Here is a 23,923-nt window from a genome sequence, read left to right as displayed (position 1 = left end):
GGCTGAGGTGCAGTTTTCTTATCGGACCGAAGTGATGGATTGCTCGTTCGAGGCATTCCAAGTAGGAAGCCTAGAAAAAGAAAATTAAAGAAGCTATTAATGCATGTGGGCATGAAATAAAATTCATTTATACTTGCTGCCACCAACCGATTTCAAAACTTTTGAGACAAAATATTTAACTTGAAACCGGTAGGAAACTTTAACTTAAGTTGATGTACGTGAGCATGTATTTTATAAAATTGCAACATTTTCAAAAACATGTTAAGGTTTGCACAATACGGCGTAATAAATATTAATGATTAAACAGAGTAAATACTTAGAGAGAAATATTTTCATATTAGAGGTTTGTCCTCTCCAGAACTACGTAGAGAAATGAATGCTTTATTTAGCTTGACAGAAGGATTAAAATTTAATCCAATTGTTTGTTTGCGTTTAATTTTTGACGATACTCTCACCTAAATGTGGAATGAAAGTAATTCGTATAGTTTAATATAAGCTCTTATATTAAACTATACGAAATGTAGTAAACATTTTTGTTACGTTGATGTGGCTTAATGTTTCACTTTGTTTCAGCAATCAGAATTTTGATTGGCACTGTGATTTTCATCAATTTTAACACTTTTAAGGCGTGGTAACTAGTGTGTGAAATTATTCTGCATTTTTTTATTCATAAGGGACGGTCTGGCAATTATTCTGTATTTTATGTGTAAAGAAAAATAACAATTGAAAGGTATAACTGGGTATAAATTGCCAAAAACTATGTCTTTGAGTGGTTTGTGCAACAAAACGGAGTTAATATTTAATTTGTGTGCATTTTTTGAAGGAAATGTAATTTAAAAAAAACGTAAAGAACGTTTGTGAACGACACACAAACAGAATGTTAAACATTTAAATGGTATAATTTTGGTGTACAAGTAGATTTTTATTCATAAAAGATATGGCGCTAATTCCCTCAACGCGCATGTAAGAGGCATCGGTCGCTACAACTACAATTAGTACCTACTAGCCCCGGAAGAAAAGTAAAAAAGATGTTCGAGGCCGCTGCCATAGCACATCTACTAGGAACTATCTTTTCAGTGGAGATTTTAGAGAATGGAACGAGGAAGACACAAAAGTGTGTTGTTTTTTCTCTGCTTGAGTGGTTCTAGCGCCTGCCCGTTTCACCTGTTACTAGTGTTTTCGGTTGGTTGCCCATGGATCACAGAATCACTTTAGTATTTAGTACTTTACTTAATAAGTACGTTAGTAATTTAGTTAATTTATAGTATTTTGTGAAGTACTAGTCACACGATAATGCAATGCGTATGTTAGCCAATGATTCTGGAAGCAACATGCAGTCGAGGACGCACTGTATTGCCTGTGTAGCTAGTGAAGTAAAATTCGCAGTGTCAATTAAGTTTACCAACAGCTCCCTCGTTCGTAATGATGACAACGGTTTATTGTTCTTTTCCAACCGTTTTGACCAAAACGCATACTACTCACCACCTTTAGTCATAAATTGCGTCACTATAGAGGGTTTATTTTCATGTAAGCTTTGTGTCAAAATCGACGTGCCCGAAGGTGACTTAAAACTGATAGTTAGTGCACATTCTATTGTTTCTTTAACAAAGCTTAAGTAATGCACAGCGGTAGGTCGTATCTCTAATTGACTGAAGTAAAACTTTTAATATAAATTATCTACCGCTGTCAGAGACTAAAGGTGAAAAATATTTTTATAAGAAGTTAGCGAAGGGCATTTTACAACAGATAAATAATGAATAAATGATGTTGATTTCTTGTGTTGAACTGTTGTGTCGGATAGTATTTTATTTGTGTTGCCAAATTAGCATTTGTCGTAGGCACTTTTTGTTTTCAACAGTTTTCAGTTCATAGGTTTCGAGTTGTAGAGCAATAAAACATAAGCTCGATGGCACAGTTTTGAGCCTTTTCTACGTCACTTCATATGGTGTGTGTGTGTATGTTTGTGTATTCTGGTCAATAAATATGAGCCAATTTTTGGACGATTGTGAAGATGGCGCATTTATTGTCGTGTGGTCATTCATTGGATCATTGAGGTCAATGATCGTTTTTTTCCTTTGTTTATGATACTAGGCCGTAAGGTCGTGTTTAATTGTTTTTGAAGGTGCTGAAAATGTCGATCCGTTTACTTCTACAGTAGCTTTAGGAGATGAGCTTGAAAATAAAAAGCAACGATACGTTCCCAAGGTGTGTCGGAATTGTATGTTGTACTGTTGCTATTAATTTTTTTTTACAATCTCAACACTTTCTAAAATTTTACGAAACACGGCCTTCCACAACTGTTGGCAAGGCAGAGAAAACAAAACAATTCAATTTGGCGACGAAACAATGATACTTTTTAAATCTTGTTTGAATGATTGTTCAATGATTAAGCCGTTTATGCTGAAGGCATAGTTCATGAATTGAACTCTCGATGAAATGTGAAGGTCAGCTAGAGTCAACGATTTTTTTTTTGTTTCTTAAGAACGGCCTAGTCGTATCAAGCCTTGTTTTACCGCGTAGCAGGATAGTCAGTCCTTGCCACGGCGGAACAGTCCGGATGGGATTTGATACACAGTCCTGTCGTGTGGACCGGCGTCGTATATCACATATACCGGGCCGCCCCAAAATTAAAATTGTTCCTGAGAAATGATTTTACCTTGTTTGGGACACGATTATAATTCTTAGGCAATGGTTTATACGCTGTAACACAGAAAGTTATTTAATTTTAGAAGTTTAATGTCATTACTGTGATTAATATTTGTGAGTGAAGCAGTTGGCCATTCTTTAAATTGGATCGCAGAATGCAACAAATAGTTTAATGGAAGTTTACGGTAGGCGTTTTTTTCCTAAGTTTCTGTCTTTTGGTTGTAGATGTGTTCGGTAAGGCGGTTGCCCGATCAATCCAAGGCATCTTATTGTTTAAATTGGAGATTTAGAGTGACACCAATGTTTTAAAGTGCTTTGAAACTAATTCGTTGATTTCATTTGGCGAATTCGCATCGTTTCGAACCAGCCCGTTTATTATTAGTTGTTCAATTATCAAAGCTGGCTGTTATTATATTTATTTTTCTCAAGTTACCCTTAACTAGCCTAATCCAATAAAAGTTCCATCAATCCGTTTTCGTTTGTTGGAGAAAAATGCGGCAAATTGGACGATAACCGTTTGTGTAGAAAGTTGTGGAAAGTTGGCAAACACTTGCAACGTGTGCTAAAGAGGATGGTTATAGGCAAACTGGTTTTAACGGTGAGATGATTTTGGTGGGTGACAGTTTTTTGTGAATTAACTGAATTCCGTCAAAAAAGTGATACAGCATACTGAACGAAGATATCGGTATGACAAATATAAATTTGAAGTGAAAGGTAGCGAATATTCTTGAAAGCTTACGTAAGCGATATTTGCCGTTGAATAAATATAATCGAATAATCTCGTTTGTTTTAAATATGTAGGTGAATACAATTTTTATCATTGCTAAAGTAAACCGACAAAATGCCATACTGTACTTTATATCTTCTTTGTGTTGGTTGAAAATTTTCAAAAATTTGTCCTAACTACCCTTTGAAGCCAACACAAATCGTAAGCAGCTAATTGCAGGAAGGAAGAATCGGGTACTAACACGCGTGCGCCTAATGACCAAGAAATAATTAGACTGATTGCGTGAGCAATCATGCCTGAAGGAGGCCACTGTTAGCCTGAAGGGTTTTGTACTTCCAAAACTATTCCTTCGTGTTTATATTTCACTGTATTCACCCTTCGCGTGTCCACGATGATAGCAAACCAAACCAAAGTAGTTCAACAATATGTTTGTGTGTCGTTTCGGTAAACTAGGTGGCTGAAGATTGAATTTATTTTCGTGATATAAAAATACACGTTGTGCAATAAGAGCTGACCGTTCCTAATGGTTAAAAAAACAATTCAGGTTAATCACGTTTTGATTTGTAGCACTTTAGCATATATTCTATGAACATGTTCTCTTTTCTAGAAAGTTCAGTAATGTCGCAGGGGCACAACAACTTTACAGGTTGGGCTGTAACGTATCCCAGCAAGAACGAACATAAAAATTTGGCCCATGGCTTTCTGTAAAGCCAACAACTTCGTGGAAGTATTACGAATATTGTCATTGGAATATAACCATTGGAATGACAGTAAAAGTAAATATGGAATGTAGATGAAACTTGCTCTATTTTGAGAGCGATGGAATCGACTAAACGCAAGGGATAAGATTTAATTATGTGAGCGTTGTTCTAGATTTCGTAAGCACTTTGTTTTGTTGTCATTGTTATGTAAATCCGATGTAACGCCCTTTTGACTACATCAGCATGAGATGTGATTGGAACAATCCACAACCTTGTGCCATTCGCTCGGAAACAAGCTTTCTTTGACGGTCCATGTAAAATCCTTTTATTTTTAATGTATGTATGTATATCGTTTGGTCTGCCATTGGGGTTATTTTTGATAGGAAAGAAACTTTGGAGTTTTTCTTCATATCTTTTTGCTGTAAGTTGCAATCAATTGCAAACAATGTGTGTGTGTTTTTTGACTGCAAACAAATTTTGTGTGTAAGGCCGACTAGACAATCGTCGACTAGCAAAAGGAAATGTTGAACAACGTATCAGTGGGCGATGGGCAAATCACACAATTGACGAAATTAAGCCGAATAATTAAATCGGTTACGATCGATTCTTCAGCCATCGAGGCACGTAGACTACCGACAGACGGTTGAGATCATTAAATGTGAATGGTTGTGGTCGTGTCGCGCCCAGTTGGAATTTCGTCTTTTTTGGTCTAAAAGTGGTCACTCACTGCACTCTCCCTCGTACATTAAAACGCCAAGTTTTGTTTTTGACTACTTTACCTGTCGGCTTCGCGGTCGATAAATCGCGTATCGTAAACGTGCGTGTAGCAAAGCAGATAGGTTGCTTTCTTTTGTTAACCACATGGATCCCAGTAGGAAAAAGCACCCTTCGTTTAGAAGGGTATATAGGAGGATAGAGAGCAAGTAGTAGGTCATTCGCATACCGACCTCAGTTTTGGGCGGACGGTGTGACCTCCTATTCGTAACCCGGCGTATGCAAATGATTGACCGATAGCTTCTCGTGTGGCGTCGACTGACGACAGGTTACTGCACGTACCACTGTGAAGTACCAATGACATCGTCAGTTTTTTCCTTCTTTCGAGCCAAGACCAAGCTAATGAAACACGACCAGGGTGACAGAAGACTGCTTGATGACCCCAAATTTTACCGATTTTTTACTTTTTATGAAGTGTTTCAGCGGTAAAGTTAGTGAATATCAATGGCAGCAAAAGTGAGGTTAGAACACTATTCAAAGAATGGAATGTACAGATAATACTGAAAGAGAAGGTATTGCGAAGGGCTTATTTCGTGGCACGGATGTTTAATTTATTATATGCTGCGATATATCCTGTTTGATTAAGCTAGTTGTGTTTTGTATTGTTTGTATTACAATTTGTTTATGGGCGACCCATTAGTGTATGTGATTAGCGGCACAAGTTCCATACGACAGGACCGGGTATCAAATCCCATCCGGACCGTTCCCCCGTAGCAAGGACGATAGTCAGTACTACGTGGTACGTGGTAAAATAAGCCTTATACGGCCAGGTTGTTCTTAAAAAGCAAAATAAATGTGACCACTAGAGAAAAATATTGGTCTTTCTAGATTGTTGGGTTGGTTGTTTACTGGTGGTACTTTCTGGAGATTGGGTCGATTGTTGTTTACTGGTGGTACTTTCTGGAACCGGGAACACATTTGTCAAATATGGTTGCGTTAGTTTTACTCTATGCCTTTCCTCGTTCTGTCATTTCGTTGCTATCCGCAATTTGTTATTTCAAAGTTTTGAAACATAAAGCCTTACGGAGTATCATTAAACGTGTTAGGTAGAGAACGTAAAAATAGATAAGCTGTCACTATTCTTTGAAAGTTTTGGCTGATAATTGAAAATTGAATGCCAACGATGGTAGGAAATCGAATTTTTATTCTTTATAAGCATCCTTATTTACAGCCCAACTAGCCAAAAGAACATGCTTTCTCGCTTTGGCAGTGCCTCGGTTGATTGCACTTGTGTTCAATGGATTTTGTAATCAAAATTAATCATCGAGTATTGCAAAAAATTGTATTTATTGATTAGATTCTGATCGATTCTACTTTTGTGATGAACATTGTCTCTAAACTGATCGTGTAATGAGCATTTTTTTTACTTCTTGGGGGACATGCTTCCGTTTATTTAATGGTTTTATTTTGGCACTAACAGTAATAGTTAGGTATGAACTGCACAGTCAGGGAGAAGTAAAATGAAGATTACGTAACAATCAAAACTTACTTTTTCTTTATGAGTCCTTTGCAATTTTTTTCTTCTGAAACATATGACCTAGAGCACGTAAACTTCGACACCTTTTCTTAAATACACAAGTATTCTTTCAGTTTTTGTCGCTAGAAGATAACTCGACCCTCTGAGGTAACCGCAATACCCTGGAGCGTCTTGGCGAAACCATTCAGAGGTAAACAGTTTGTTTTGTGACGTTAGGTTGACTGGGTGCGAAGGATATGGTTTCGTGAGGTAAGCCAGGCACAAAAATGATCTATTCGGATTATGTAAGGATTATCGGCTTTAGCTCGTGACACAAGGCGGGAACGCGACGACCCATAGGTTACGGCTGTCTATAGTATGCTAATGTGTCTAGTGTATTTGCCAATTCCTGGACTATAAATGTTGAACAGTTTTACATGTCAGCTGGTATATAAGAACGTAGTGGGGTTACAGACATACCGGTATGGTTATTTTCGGGAACCTAATTGGATAACGTCAAGTTCTGTTAGGGCTCCGCGGGTATTATTTCCATCGCTGATAAATAGAACTATCCGATCGAAACTATCAGTTGACAATTAATTGTATGCTACAAAGATTAGAGTGAAGTTTAAAGAATCGGTAGAACGCTATACTAATTGATAAAATTGACAATTGTTCGAGTCAGTCAGTTACGATTGACCGAACTTAATGGTTTGAAATGTCAAATTTTGATTTGATCAAGTGTATATTATTATATTTTAATCATTATTATTAATTCATTTTGTTGTTAAGTTATATTGTTTTGGTCGGAGTGCCAGCATTCTTAGCTATCTATTTGAAAATATGGGTATCATGAAAGAGGATTGAGGATACAATGAGGAAAGTTTCATTGGGAATAGCAAAAGTTGACTGAAGGCATAGCTTTCTCAGATACAGTTTAACGGATCGGAATATATTTTCCAATTTGGTTTGGATGGTCTTGGATGGATTTGTTTCCATAACTATACCATGATGGTTGTCGATGATGTTTAATTTTATTTGTGATCTCACGTCACTACTACTCACATTAAACTCCTAATGATTCAAATCTAGCTTTTTTAGTTGAGAATCAATTAAAAGAACAGTATGACGCGCTTGGTCTGCATATTAGTGGTATTACTGCCAAGATCGGTGTCCGTGGCGGCTCCATGCCAGCTTGCGCACGAGCACTTCAGCAGATGTCACTGTCCCGGGGGAATGGCCATTTTTGACTTACTAGACTTATTTTACCATGTAGCCGGATAATTCCCGGGACGGTCCAGATGGCATTTGATACCGTACACCATGAGTCAGCAAAATTGGCCCGCTAGAAAAATTTTGTAGGGCTCACGAAGAACAAAAAATCCAATTATCACGATATCAGGTTATTTTTAGTCCTGTGAATCCACGTCAACACCTATTATGTCGTACATATCTACATTCTTTCGAAAAAAAATCATCTAATTTCCAATCCACATGTTTCAAGATTTGTTTCAAGTATTTTTTCTGCAGTTTCAGGTTAATTTTCACTGTCTGGCCCTTTTTTTGAAAACTCTGCCGACCAAAGCTCAGTTAATGCATGTGTGAGAAAAATGAGCACTCATCACTCATCATGAGCACTCATCACACATCATCTAATTGAAATCTACAAGACACGAGAAATTCGTGTGGCTTTTAAATATGGGTTATATTGCAGTGCTTCCAGTAAACCTCAAGATCATCGGGAATGGGGCTGCCGATGATGATGACCACATCTAATTGTGACTGACTTAATCTAGTTCAACCGCTTTACATTATCGCAAGATTTCATAGCTTCCAAACGCATAGGGCGATGTGTTGTTGTGCGCATACTCTTCAAGCACGCGTAGTGTTGTGATTAGACTTCAAACTTATGGAACTTATAGAGAAAAACTAATCCGAGTTACAGTGAAGGTGCCGGTGTGCGCAATTGCTATGTCGGTGTCCTAGATTCATGGGGGGCAACCTTTCTCACCTAGGTGGATGATTGCATAGCAGGAAGGAGAACCTCTCACGGATGCACGGTGTAGTATAAATCTCGACTAGAAAAGTGAAAGCCTTTGCATGCACATTGATATACATCAATCAAGAGTAAACCACAAATGATACGCAAACCAAAACGAAGAAACAGCATGTATCGATAGACTCTGCTGCCTAGGCAGACATGAAAAGAGTCCAATCTATTTTGTGGTTATACGGTGTGGGATCAAAAGCAGGATATAGACCGATTGTAGCCGTAAGCTAATCGAATATAATTAAGGCAGTAGCAAACATCGCACGTTGCTACTGTTTCGATCTGTATATGATGATACAACCCGTCGTATTATAGGAACTCTGCATATGTGATCTTGTTCCAGGGACTCATTTGTTACAATGTTTCTCTTATTTTACCAGGAGTTATAGTTAGTAAGCAAACGACGTTTTTTAAAAGAACTATACGGCAAATATGTACGAATTATTTTTCATTGGCTAATTGGCTTGTAATGTAGGACACTATTGGCGCTACTGACTAAATGTTTTAATAATTTCGCATCCAAAGTCTATGCGGGCCACCAGTATGACATACCTGCCTTAGCGTGTACAGTCGCACTCCATTCACTTAATATTTATTATAAGATCACTTTCAACGTCTATCATTTTTACAGTAGCCATTTGTGTGTGCTAAACGGCGTCGGTTCCACACGATACTAGTGATGGGCGCTCGGAACTACCTTGTTCCGTTTTCGGAATCGTTTTTGGTTCCGAAATCGATTCCCAATCGATTGTGCATTCTGCTGCAACTGCACAGTTTTCTTAGTAAAGCATCTTGACCATTAGGTAAACCACCATTAAAACGAGTATGGTATACATTGACGCCATGGTATCTGCTGTCTACGTTTGAGAAACACAATCGTACGCAAACATGATTGTATCAGGGCAAAAGCAAAAATGATTCCGTGAGCGGATGGTCCAGACGACACGGAGGTTTACTTGGGTCGATAAGCAGGCAAAAGCAAATGCATGATCAATGCATATAGTTTAAGGAGGAATGAAGTCCTTCAGCCACAAAGCCACTTTTGTAAAAAAAAAATCCTTCACAATGAACTACGTTTTGCGCGGAGACCGAGAAAACTAATATTCCGTAGTATCACCTAATCAGTTCTGGCCTTGATGACCTCGTGGCTTGTGTTACCAGTATAGTCTTGCGGCTTTGCCACCGTAAAATAGCACCATGCTTAAAACCCCTAGTGACCCTTGAACATGATCGACCACCTTACAATGCCTGACCACCTATCAGGTGTGGTCTAGGTGTACGCTTTCGCCTAGGTTCACCTAGAAAGTGGTAAAGTTTTTATGTGGCATTGTGTTGATTTGCTTTTGAAGCATGGAAGTCAAGTGTCGAGTTGGGAAATTGATTACCTTTTTTGTCTATTGTTTATTTCTCGCTGTAAAATGAAAGTGAAAGCACGACGAATATGACCGTGAAATGCGTTCTGATCGTAGATACAATTCGCACAACGCAAAGTAGTCGGAAATGAAAACCGGTAAAAGAATATGCTGAATCAATTTTGAATATTTTCGAATACGGTACCTGTATACAAAATCGTAGAAGCAATTTCTTTTATGGTACAGTTTGCTGTAGCTGTAGCTGCAACATTGAAACTAGATCAAACTAAAGCGATGTGTGCTGGATCAAACTAAAGCGATGTCCGTAGTTATTTTTTTACGAACTGATAGACTGCTCCAACACATGGCCAGTGCTTTTAGAATTTTAAACTCAAGTCTCTCGATTCAATTATGAAGTCGTGAGTTAGATATTGATCGACTCTAACTGTTTCCGTGTAAGCTTTCGTTATATATGTGAGATACATACATTTGTTGTATTTTGTATCGTTCTAGAGCGCTCCGTTTTTGCTCGGGTAACTCACGATTTATGTCGTTTTTAATTTGGAAAAGGCTTCCATTGTAAATGTTATGATCAGTATATTTTGCACAGATTTTCGTTATGAAGGTGTGAAGTTATGTGTAGATTCTCATACTTCTTTGTTTCATAGAGTTTTCAAACATTTGTAAAATTATGTTTTCCTTGTCGCTGATACCTCATTGATCTGCTTTCTTTATGATTTTGATTGAGACACTCTCGCTCTCAGAGTTGATGGGATTTCAGCAGAGTAGTTTCCGTTTGCAATCACTGTTTGCCAATCGATGGATACAACAGATTGATCAAAACTGCGGTGTATCGTTTCATTGGTCGGTCATCGCTCCCGCGAGATGATGTTTTAATGCGTTTTGACGTCAACGAGTATTGTTGAAATTGTGAAATCATGTATCACATCAATTTCTTCTCTTCGTTTTCATTTGTTAAAAGTGACCAGAAAAACAGACATTGAGCAAAAAATGTTACACGATGATAAGTGTGCCTGTAGTGTGCCTATAGATTTCATAAATTTTGTTCGATATTATTTACTTTTACTTAGTTTGAAGCTTCAAACAATCAAGAGTTTTGATCAGTATTAAAATACTTAAGAACATATGAATAATTAAGCATCTTCCGTGTAATCAAGTTTCGTGATAATTTGTGATTGTAATTTTATTATTTTACACGAGTTCGCCGAATATTGGCTTCACTCGTTTTTCTTAAATCTAAACAAACCGCAAAAGTTATGTCTTTGCGATTCCGATTACACAAAATATTAAACGATTCTAATGCCGCTTGTGGGCGGCCGGTGTTGTATGTGTTCAACGGCGCCAGTTCCACACGACAGGACCGGGTATCAAATCCCATCCGGACCGTGTCTCCCCGTACCAAGGACTGACTATCCAGGCACGTGGTAAAAGCAAGTCTAGTTAGCCAGAAATGACCGGCCTGACCTTAGAGGTCGTTAAGCTAAGAAAGAAGAAGAATAATGCTGTACGTTCGTTGAGTTGCTTACGGATGCATACATTTTGATGTCGTCGGCATACATAAAAAATTTACGTCACGTAACACATAAGACACATCGTTGATAAATAACACGAGAAGTACTGGTACGAGATTACTACCAATGGGGGACGCCTGATGTGCAATTAATTGGTTTCGAAACCACTTGTCCAAATTTTACTGCATATATTGGGTCTAATAAATATGATTAGTATTGGATCGTGTAACATTATTTCCAATACTTTGGCGCTGGAACACATTGAAGTTATTCCACGATAGCTTATTCCTAGCTTTGGGTCGCTTTTCTTTAATAACGGTGTCATCCACGTCGTCCAGATCATGGGATTTTTTCAGAAGTGTCCAAAATCAGGAAGAGCCTGATCAGATAGGTTGCAAGCGATTTATCGTACTTCTTTAAAACTGCTGATGCGGTCCCGGAATGTAGTTCAGTTTTAGGTTTAATAGTGCAGCTTCCATAATGCAGTATAATCCATAGTTCAGTTTGTATAATGAATATCCATCATCCATTACATGTGGTCTGTTACATGCGAATTGAAATAGTTTTGGAATATCGGAATATCGTGTGAGTTGATGTGGGTGCATGTGGTGTGCAGATACTGGAAGTGTATCTGTCATATAAAATTAGCATCAAAAGTTGAACATTTAAAGAAATTCAAGTTTTTATTGCTTTAGTTGTTGTGAAATCAGCGATTAGGTGCAAAATCAGCAAAATAAAGGATATTTTTTATGCTCTAGAATAGCGTTATTGCAAATGTGCGTATGTGTGTTACTGTATCCAAATGTTTAATGTTCTTTTTGTTAAATCTAGTATATGGTCGTCCGATTGCGGAACAGAGGAAAATGATCGATAGTTAAACAAACTAAGCAGAGTGATCCGGAAACTGCTTACCTAACGATGAATCGTACCGTGTAACTGTTAGTTTAATGACTGTGATAAGTAAAGCGTTTGAGATTTCAGCTGTACAAATAGAAATTTCTGCTTCTGTGATAGTTTTATAGTGATATATCAGTGCTCTTATGTTTGATACGGATAACAGAAGAGATTCCTCAACGTTCTTAGCGTGTACGCATAATAGATTCAGTAAAGCTTTCGTGCATGTTAGCAGGAGCAGATTAGCCAGCGTGAAGGCGTATTGGGTGCGTTAGTGTGACGTGTTTGGTTGGTCGTCGATAAGATAAAACGAACGTGACACCGCCTCCTGGACTGCCAGAGCTATGATATCAGTGAAACGTCCGTGTGCTTCAGGCCACCCTAGTACTCATCATCATCATCAACATCATCAAACGCTTCACCATCATCACCACAAACAGCACCATCAACTGCACAGTCTCCAGAACGGAGCATCCAGTGCCAGTTCGGTTGCCTCGGCTCCCATAGTAACCACGACTTCGGCCAATAACAATCGCATTATTCGAAGTCGAAATCAAACATCCACTGCTAGCGAGCAGCAACCGAACCACTGGAATCTTCATAACGGAAGCTTTGTGTCCAATGGGGGTACCGAAGCAGGAACCTTTGGCGGCGTTAGTGGTGGTCAGATAAATCGTCCTACAGGATCAGCCTCGTGGACAGGAACGGGAAGTGGGTGTTCAATCATAACGAACGGTGGCAGTCTCTACTATAGTAATAGCAACGGTGGTTACGGTGTAAGCACTGCTGGTGTAAATCCCAAGATACGAGATATTTACGAGTTCGACAGTTTGTTCTTGCTCCCTGCTTGCGCCTTAACGTCGGACAAGGCGCTGAACCTTCGCAAAGATCTTGCCGCGTATGATTTCGACATTAAAATCCTGGAGGACAGTCCGCGAGGATCTCATAACGTTTGGCAACGTAAGTTTAGGAATATGCGTTTGAGAAATATTAATTCTTAATTCATAATTTCTGCTTCATGACTTTTGTGATAAGTTCAAATGTGAACTCGTGTATGATCTAGTTTTACTCCTTAACTGATATGAAAAGGGAATAAGGAAAATTCATAATTTAGCGCATGGGAAAGTAGTCCTGTATCACTTTCCTGTATCCTGTATCGTGTATCACAGTTAGTATCACTTTCACGCCTTTTGGGGCATGGCTAATGTTGACAAAACACCGGTTTTGCCATTTTTGTGCCTGATGGATAGTGAAAATCATCCATTGTCCCAATGAGTAAAGCAAATGAGTATGTATTATGTTTGCTCCTTAGTCAACGTTTTGTTGCTACTTTTGCTTAATATCAATAAAAGGAGCTCATTTGAAAACACAGGCGGATAATACTAGTGTTTAATACTGGATCGATTTGCAAGGATCTGAGGTTTTGCGATATGGTTATGGACATGTTATTAATTATTATTTCTTTCTCTATTTCCAGGTAAGTTTTGATCGATCCCATACATACAACTTAAGGGTGATTTATGCCAAATATTAAAGAAAAACTCAATTCGAAGGTAATTAAAATATATGTTAAATGAACTAGTTCCATAATCCTCAATCATAATCTAATCCTAAATGAATTTAGCTAAAAAACATTGCCTACAAATAGAATGATTAATACATTTTCAAAATAATTTCTTAATGGTAAAGCAATTGGTAGGGTTGGTTTTGTAGATATGTAAGAGAAAAAGTGTTGTCTCCAACAAAATATCAACGCCAAAAGCAACCATAGTAAGCAAACACATGATTTGGCGAAAATTTAATATGATAAATTGTATTGATCGTATTGTCCCTATGGTTCATTAGATTTGGTGTTTGATTGATTGAAATTTCCCATCGATACCATAAAATGAGTCTTCAAGCAAAAAAAAAAGAATAGAAAAATGGGAAAGATATAAACTTCGTTAATTTTTTTTGTGCGCTGCACCTAATCTGATTTGCATAATTTCTTATGTAGTTTGCTAACATAACATAGACTACATTTCAAGTCTAAAACGGCATGAAGCGTTAGCTCTAGTGTAAAAGTGTTTTAATTATGACAAACCACCTGTTTTAGAAAAAAACCATTGCAAAAATTTTTACTCCAATGTTGAATTTGCTTCGTTTGTAGAAGAAGTCTACATCGACTGCTCCTATATCTGGCTCTATACACGTGCTTTTGTTTTCCGTGGTTGTAATGAGAACATATTTCATATGTCAGTGTCACAGCCCTCAGTAAAATAGCCATCGTTATCAAAAATTGTTTAGATGGAACGTGCATACGATATATAGAATTACTGAATAACATTTACTAAAATGTAACATACGGTTGGTATTTAAGGAAAAAAAAAATAATCGGCATTAATACATCAATGAAAAAAACATCAGAAACAAACATAGTAAACTGATTTTTGATACGTTGCGCTGAACATGATCGTTCGATCGTGGAAAAGAGGTTACTGTCTACACAACGATAAACATTTATGGTAAGATCTGCGCAGGTTTTCCAGAAGGGAAATGAAAGGGATATCTCTTTGTTAGGAGCAATATTATATTTAGGTTGGTTTTATTATATATAAAATTATATTTAGGTTGGTTATGTAGAACATTCAGTGTGGCAATAAATTAAATTCAGTAGAGAGAGATAGTAATTGATGACCAAAGACAGAAGAGAGAGAGAGAGAGAAATATACAGCGATAATAAAAGAGAGCGAGAGAGAGAGAGAGAGAGAAAGAAAAAAAGAGGAAGTAGTCGACTGGCACAATATAAGAACAACAATTTACGTCATTTAAAAGTCGATTATTAAAGGGTTGTTACTTTGTAACAGTAGTGTATTCAGTAGAGAGAGATAGTAAGAGATGATCAGAGAAAGAAGAGTGATATAGAAGCGATGATGAGAGAGAGAAAAAAATAGAGATAGAGAGAGAGAGAGTAGTTAACGGGCACAACATAAGAACAACAATTACCGTCATTTAAAAGTCGATTGTTAAAGGGTTGTTACTTTATTTTTCCCCTGCTATCTATTTGCTGCATTGAAGTACTTCAATGGATTTCTCTTTGGTATGTCGAATGTCGATCTGGATTAATAGCATTACAATAAAATGTAATTTAAACAAAAAATTGACATTTTTGTACTAAATGGGCACTTCACATTGAATGCATTGTTTGTCTGGTTTATGTATTACAAAGTTTTTCGATACTCCGCTGAGCATCGTTGTTATCATAACTGCATAGGAAAATCGAAACGAACCCATACGAGCTTTAAAAATGTTGTATAATGGCGCGAAACACAAATTTAATGAATGTTTTTGTGAGCATTTATCGGCAACGCGATCTGCAAATTTTGCATACCGTGCTAGTTAAAAAACTAGTTTTGTTCATTTAAATAATGAAGTTAAAACCCAACTCTATAGTACTTAATTCAACCAGTCTAAGTATCCTATTCATGGGAATATAACATCATTTTGCGATAATTTGTTTTGAACCAGAACAAATAACCGTTGTTGAATGGTTTTGTATTATTCGCATCATTTTGTTGTACATGCAAGGGTTTTTATATTTTGGGAAATAACATTGTAGCGTTTGTTAAGACTCCAAACGGTGCGATGCCCGTCTAGTGCTTTTATTTTTTATTTCTCTATATGTTTGATAGGTAGTTTCTTTGCGCTAGAATTAGAAGCGGAGAACAGACGAACCAATTTCAGCCAACGAACGAACATCGTGATGGGAAATCATTTCAAAATGGTTACCTGTTTACAAACAGGAACTCTATTCTACACCTCATGTAGATTGCCCATTTCTGGTGGTTGTGTTACCCAAACTATCGCTTTTACGATTCGACATCGGTGGTTATAATCAACTGTTGTGCTTCTGCAATGAGTTAAACAATCGATTGAAGGAAACAAACCTTGTCCTGATTTAGTCTAGAAAAGCATAACTGTTTTTACTTTGAAGTTTTTTATGGAGTGTTGTTAAGCTTAAATAGGATAACAAATCAATGTTCTAAGAGTTTGAAACGAATGCGTAGAACTATAGTACACTGAATTCATATGGCGCAAATTTTTTATGACCATGATAACAGAGCGATCAATGCACAAGTGATATACTAAACAGAACTTCAAGCCCGTAAAATCATTGGATAATAATCATCATTGGAAAAAATGTAAGTAAAGTACAAAGGTGTAAGCTTGATTCGTTTGCAATTAATCGATTTTTACTGCTTCGATGAAGATCTGTACATGATTGAATATTGGATAAATGTAAAATTATTCCTTTTAATCCGCACATCACACTGTTTGAAGATAGTTGGATGGTATTTACGGAAATAGTTTACTTCACAATTATACATTATCCAGAAATGAATACATCTCATAATAATATATGTATAATATATATGTAATATATGTGCAGGTATACTTTCTAACCGTTAAAAGAAGTTTCTCGGTGGAAGATAATAAAGTTGGCAGACAATACAACAACAAAAACCCGCAATAAACCTTCCATGACCTAAAATAGAAAAACCATTTTAACGGGAACTAAGCGCGTGGCTTCGGTGGTGCTACATCAATAATGGAATATTGAGGCCGGCGGATGAGTGCCTCATGGAAAGATTCGTTTGAAAACGTTGCAAGATGATGAAAAGCCAGTTTATTTCTGGGGACTTTTTTTAGACTTTAACACATTTTTTTCAGCATAAGAAAGAAATATAAATAGTTGATAAATGTTTCTCGTTTTTACGATACACTATTAGTTGAACACGATCATATTCACTTCTTCAAATCAATTTAACCTCGACTGCTACATAACAAACTACTATCTCTTGGCGGGAAGGATATTTAGTATACTATCTCTTGTTCGTAAAAATGTGTGGTTTTTGCTTTTTACCCGTTTGCATGCCACTGGCAACGCAATAGATGAAAAATATTCGATTAAATAGCGGACTAGGGCTGAAAATCGTTACTACCTTAAATTGTGCACCTAGCTTAGATGATACCGATGAAGATTACGTGTAGGAGAAGCTCCATCTATTGTTGTGCACGTTTACGTCTGTAAACTACGTCCCGTCTGTCGAATACTGGTGTAATTGAGCGCGGACTGAGTGACTTTTCGGGCCAACTAACGGTACTTCTAGTGAAGTTTTTGTACAGTGTAGTGTTTTTGTAGATGATAAAATGTCCCATGTGGAACTTTGATTTCTAATACACAATTTACAATAACGTATAATTCGTCTGATTTTTCATGCGATTATGCTGCCACCTGCTAGTAACCCAAGTAAAACGAATGAAGAAGAATACCATGAAAATGTTTCTAGAAGAATATGATCTGATTTAATGTGTGGTCATTGTGTTTATTGAGATGCAAGTCAAAAGAGTTCATTTTGCTACCAACACCTTTGTGAATCATATGAGTTGATAAAGTAAAGTTGTTGATATACACCTCCGCATTGTGATTGGGGCGTTGCTCAGACGCCGCCGTCTGGACTGGCAATCGTTGGAGATAGTCTAATGCAAACATGGCGTCGCTGCGGCATTGGAGAAGAATGTAATCATCTCTGTAGTTGAAATGTTGTTTGGAGCCAAGAGTTTTCTTAATGTTGTCTGATTCAAGCATCTGGTCTTCGTTTTGGCCATCTCCCAAACGAGAGTGTAAAAAATTGACAACCTTAAAAAGATTCACGTTGAATCATTTCCTGCAGGTGCAATATGCAAACGACATCAATATAAATGTCTTTATCAAGATAGTTTCAATGTCAGTTGCTCATGAACTACATATTGGTTCAAAAGATGTGAAACCAGCGTGTTATTTGTCATCAGAAAAATCCAGCGTAATACTAATATATTCCTCGTAATACTCGTTCGTAAGCTTTGAACGTGGGAACTAGTGTCGAATGCAAATGTTTGATCACATTTTCTTGAAAGGGATGATTGAAAGATTGACAATTTCCCACCCGAGGGCGACTATTACCTACTAACATTTTCTCGATTCTTCTCCGTTAACTTGCATGTCTTCTTACTAAACGTTTGTTTGTCACACGGTCTTCTCGACGGATGGTTGTTGCTTGAGTTTCTGATTGATGCTAAGCCATCAGTTCCGGGGTTTAAATGAACGTTGTTCCTTTGCGTTCCGAATTACACTGGTTTGGGCGTCAAAGGAGAAAGTGTGTTGTAGAAATTGCTACATGGCGGAAGGATGGATATGTCAACGGTGATACATGTCTTACCCCGCTAACTGTCCGTAAGTATCGTCATGAGCAATGCATCGTAGTCATACATATGTAGGTACTGACGTTGTCGAAAGAAGACTTAGCGTTAGTGATGGGCGGGTCGACCCGAACCTATCGCGTCGGAGCCAACCGTATGCGACATGAAACGGTTCGGGTTCAGGTTCAGTAGGTGCAACGATCCCGGTAGGTGTAAGCTACCTTAAGCGACTCCGACCGGTAGATGCAAATCGTTCGGATTGAATTCGGGTGGAAGTAGGTTCGGTAGGTTTCAGTAGGTGCAAACTACCATAAGCGGCTGCGACCCGTGTGTGCAGCGAGTTCGGGTTGAAACTACTGAACTTACTAACACAAAGTAGTTTTAGTTTATGGGTGATATGCAAACATTAACTTTTGCGTATCTCAACAGCACTTCTCTACGCGATTACACGATTATACGTGCTGAAGTATTTGTGTTTTTACGGATGTGTTATACGCGCGCTGGAAAGCGCAATCAAGATTTGAAAAATGATGCGCGAAAATGAAGCAAATCTTTCGCAAATCTGATGCTTTTTCTGTCCGCATGGTTCGAAAATCTTCTTCGTCGCTTCATTAAAAGTTCATTTCGATAAATTTGCAACGCTTTTACGTTTTCACTGTCCTGCCCTATCCTACCAGCCGCTTTCGCTCATCGTTCACGCCTGACGTTCGCATGTTCGCCCTTTGTGTTCCATGCAATACGTGATAGTAAGGAATAAGATTAAAAAACAACACATAAAAATAAAATGCTGTTACGTTGGAGTTGGAGATGATGCGTTGAATGCCGTCCGTTGTTATATGGAGTGAGTGTTAAATAAAAATAAACGCCAGGCCGTAGCGAGCAGTCTGTGGAGGTAGGTTGATTGTGCTTTTCTGACGCACGTCTGGTGCGCATCGCATGTATGCATAACTCGCGTGCAGATGTCATCACCGATGTAAGCTTTTTTGCCGTGATCCAGGTGGTGGGTGTGGCTCTGTTGTGAAGCTGGCATGTTGCAAAAGTGAGTCATAATTAACTCTTCTCTGCTGCTTCATATCCTTTGATAATTTCCAGATAGTCACGTGTATATGGGTGTAGGTGGTCAGTGGTGCAAATTTTCTCCTACACATAACCGTTTACCAAAGGCATTGTAAGAAAGTAAAGGATTTGAAAGAGTTTTCTTTTGTATTTAAAAAAGTAGTTTGTTGAAACATGCTACTAAAATGTCATGACTTCCAAAACACCTACGCACATGAGTGTAAACGCCTCCAATGCCTAAAAAAGAGTCGCAAATGGGAGAAACACAAATACTACATACACAATGACGCAAAGCTTTTGCGATGTGCTCATTGTGGTACTGTCTTAGCTTTGGTACTTTTCGATTTTAATGAAAAAAAAAATCAGTTATATTTCAAGTTGTTCAATGAGTTTGAAGGAATAATGAAATGAAATAGCTTCAAATGATTCAAACATATGACTCGATAAAGTTAAAAAGGAGGAAAGGTTTCATTGTATGAGAAGTTCGAAGGATGTAATAGTACGATTGAATGGTCATAACCAACTACCGGTTGACGTATGAAATTGAGCATACAATTATGAAGCGCTGTATACTCCATTGGGCTTTACGCTTAAATGGTGTTTCTTTTTTGAGCCATCCCTTCCCACCCGGGTTCAGTTCCGGCCCAACTGAAAAAATTCGTAGCGCTTTCCATTTCGAATGACGTGACCTGCAACGGAAGGTTTATCTAAATACCATCACCAACGTCCGGTGTTGTCTATTTGGCTGGAGTCCTATGTTATGCTACGCTTCTTGTTTCTCATGTTTTCAAAGCTATCGGTACTTCGAAGACTAGGAATCTTGAAACGTTGTAACACTCTATCATTTGCATCGGCACGTTCTGATGCAGGCAGCTCAGTGCGAGGTGAATAAGAGTAATTTCTCTTACTATTGGACATCGCAACAAGTGCTGAAATTATAGACGAACACCCACTTGTACTATTGCTGACGTTCGTTCCCAAAGAGAGTAAGAAGAAACTAAATGTTTTCAAAAACATAGTGCGAACAATTATTGTACATCAGGCGGCTAATTTTTTCATTCATGGGCTGTTGATCATTGAATCATTGATGATATATCTTGTGATTAATATCTTTATTTATTGTTAATTTTATACTATGCTTTGTAGTAAGAGACTTTTCTAAGAGGTCTTAGAATGCCAATAGGCTACAATTTTCTAATCAACGATCGATTTTGAAAGAGATCATAATTAATTAAACATCAATTCCTTAATTATTGCCCTCCCGTCCTGAGTGAAAGTTGTCAATGTGTAAGCAGAAGCGTTTATGCATAGTATTCTGACAGGCAAGAAGGATTCGAGTTTGCTTATTACAAGTAGTTAAAAAACGTAATATGATTAAAAACCGATACAAAATTGAAACTCTTCTCGCCGGTGGAGAGAGAGAGGCTGAGACAGACTATCTAATCATGTCGAAAGACACAGGTGTCGAAACCCAAAGGCATAATCTTTTAGATAGCATTTTGGTGTAACTCTTGTTATGAAACGTATTTTGAACGAAAAGTTTAATGTGGAAGAGGCTAGGTGTAAAGCCTTTTCCTAAAGAAACGGCAACCAATCTATCACCATAACGAGTAATAGAAAGTTGCGGTTACAATTTACCGAGGACAGGTTCCTTGTTACGATTTATATTTCTTCTTTTCTGCGGGATAGGATATGCAGCAAAACACGGGATTGAAATAGTTAAAAATCCTGCATTGAATTAATGCTATATTATTTTCAACTCATTACTACTCATGTCGGAATTGCCATGGACAGCTACCTTAGTACATAATGAATAAATGCAATGATTTCTCATGCAATGATTGCAATGATTGATTGAGAAACACGTTATGAAACATAATACAGTGAAAGCTTCGTGCAGTCGTTTGAGTGGATTAATGTAGACTTAATTCAAAATTAAGAATAATTTTAATCAGAAGTAAAATAAAACCCACAAGAAACAGGAGACATTCGCAGGTGTATGTAAAATCTATTCCTTTTTAGAGCGTATTGGTGTTATTCGCGAGTAAAGCGTAATTTCCTTTAAACTCTGGTTACTTTACTTGTAATTTGAGGAGATAGTTTGTACGAAACGATCTAGACATGTTTGCGAATGACCGTATAAAGAATAAGCACAAGACGTTCATGAAGTATTTGCATCGCACTGGAGCGTGCGGTTGATGCGTTTTATGATGATTTTTATGTTACTGCGTAAGTAAAAAATGTGCGCCTTTTCTGTGTTGATAATTATGGTTGATAATTATTAACATACTTTCGTAGATTACTTCATGGGACAATAACAAACGAACCACACTTTCGATGACGGTGAATGTTTTGATGAAATATCGTGTCATTCATCATATCATCATATTTCCTTAGTGTCCTACTCCCTTGTGTGCAGGTGTGGAGAGGTCGAAAGGTAAGTTCATCTGTTACTGCAAAGAGTTGTCGATAGAAAAATTAATCGAAACGGAGTGTAAATTGATAGAAATTTGTACATGTTTCTAATTTATTCGCTGCCATACCGTAAGGCAGCAGGAATGAAGCAATTTATTATGTAATATCTTTATGATTTGATGACACGATCATTACGATTGTAAAACATTATACCGGTCTTCGAGCGAGGGTCTACCAATAGAACAGGACATGATGGCCATGTACATGGCAAGAGGGTTTACCTTTACACTCGGTACTGACGATCGTCGTTGATTCGGTATGGAGTGAAGTGGTTGAGTGGATGGTATGTAATAGCGTTGCTTATGGTTTATGGATGGGTCACTGTGTGAAAGTGAAAGCTTTAAGAACTGAGAATAATGGGAAATATGACCCAATGTTTGTGCGATATGCAAAGATAATGAATATTGATTTTATGAGACAATAGGATTTATTTTTGCATGATGTAATTTTTTTTTAAATAATTAGAATTCCAATATGTTCAAAATTATGTTCAAGACTCTTGAGCATAGTCCTTTGTAAATGCCAGGTTGTCCTAGTTAGATGTAGAGATGAGAATAACAAATCATTGTAGTGAGTTAACTCAGAGCGAATAAGTCGAGTGGTGAAAAGAATGAATGAGTGAGTTGAATCGGAAACGTACAAGTGATGTGAAACTAGTGATGGGTCAAATAGCACTTTTAACTGTGTCGTGCTTCGGTACCGCGCACACTTTGGTGTGCTGTGCAACTGTGGTAGCATACTAAAATGTCCCATCGCTTCAATGCTACACAATTTTTGTGTCGCGCACACTTTTTGTACGCCACACCTTTACTATGCTACCGCACTTTTGCCGTGCTACTCACTTTCCCTGTTCTGCTACTCATTGACTATGTCAACATTTAACAAAAATGTGTCACCACAGAAAATGCACATATGTAAGCCTCCAAAAACTACTACCTTCCATGTGAAAGTGCGCAACACAGCAGCCGTGCGAGAACTGCGTAGCATAGCCAATGCGTGGCAGCACAGTCAATGTATGAAAGCACAGTAAAAGTGTGTAGCATGGTAAAAGGGTGTTAGCACGGCAAATTTGCGGTGATACTGCAAAAACTGTGCGCGACACAAAAATTGAAGCAACGGAACATTTTTGTCTGATACGACAATTTTATTAATTTTGCAATTGTTGTAGCACACTTTACTGTGCTGTGCATTCGTAGTACCACTGTGAGACATGACCCATCACTAGCTGAAACGAAACTAGTGTTGGTTGAACCTCAGGAATATGTTTGAGTTTCTAATATACGCATGAAGTGTACTTACTATGTTTTGAGTGTCCTATAACGGTAAGGTTCAAGTGGATGATAGATACTGCATCTTTGGACCATCCCTTTACACCCTTCCCATCAGTACCTGTTCCATGGTTGCAATTCTCGATCTAGGGTTTCATCGCGTCGTGCGCCATGCCATCGAATGTTGGTGTTGTAGTGTTTCGTGGTAATCGCTTAAAGTGGGCTAAAATTCCTCTCAGCTGATCGTTTCAATTCCTTGGCGGTTTTCATTATCTTGTCACGTCACGAAAGGGTTCCATTACCAGGTTTGTAACTAAGATACAGTTTGATCATCAACATGTGGATGGATTAAGGGACAGCCGGTGAGATCCTACTCACTTACTTTTGGGGAATTACAATGGTCAAGGTTTATGTTTGCATAAATCAGGAAGACAAGATTGTTGATGGCTTCATCATATACGATCGTTAGCAAGCGCTTCGGCAAGGTGAAATCCCCACTCTAAGTTCCATCGCAGAATCTTTATCGGCCTATGCCTAACGAAATACGTTATTTGCTTAGAAAGCTTTAGTTACGTGTATTGAAAGTGTATTGAAGATTTTATTTAGAATTCAGTCTGAAGAAGATACGCGAAATGAAGAATGGCGGAAAAGATTATCAATAATGGTGCAGCCCGCTGCTGTCGCAGTCACAAGCACGGTTTGTAGCTGCCGTCATGTTATTAGCTTATGGATTTTGGCGCATAGTCTACCTTCAGGCGCTTATTGTACGCTAT

The 23,923-nt window shown here is 37.9% G+C and overlaps 1 protein-coding gene across 18 annotated transcripts in view; it reads left to right on the top strand.

Annotated features, from left to right (window-relative positions):
• LOC125760419 (inner centromere protein A) overlaps positions 1 to 23,923 on the top strand; it is a 73,400-nt gene that overhangs the window by 26,751 nt on the left and 22,726 nt on the right. For 3 of the 18 annotated variants that reach the window (XM_049420541.1, XM_049420540.1, XM_049420538.1), the window contains exon 1: positions 11,089 to 13,092. The exons of 4 other annotated variants lie outside the window; for them this stretch is intronic. In XM_049420541.1, coding sequence (XP_049276498.1) covers positions 12,477 to 13,092 — 616 coding nt within the window. In that variant the 5' untranslated portion in view covers positions 11,089 to 12,476. Of the gene's footprint in view, positions 1 to 11,081; positions 13,093 to 13,609; positions 13,686 to 23,923 lie in introns of those variants that run through there. 11 more of the 18 variants (XM_049420527.1, XM_049420523.1, XM_049420528.1 and 8 more) reach the window with 9 other exon arrangements.

The sequence above is a fragment of the Anopheles funestus genome, chromosome 2RL, assembly GCF_943734845.2.
Source record: "Anopheles funestus chromosome 2RL, idAnoFuneDA-416_04, whole genome shotgun sequence".
NCBI lineage: Eukaryota > Metazoa > Arthropoda > Insecta > Diptera > Culicidae > Anopheles > Anopheles funestus.
The sequence above is the reverse complement of the archived record's forward strand: the minus strand, read 5'-3'. Positions and strand labels throughout refer to the sequence as shown.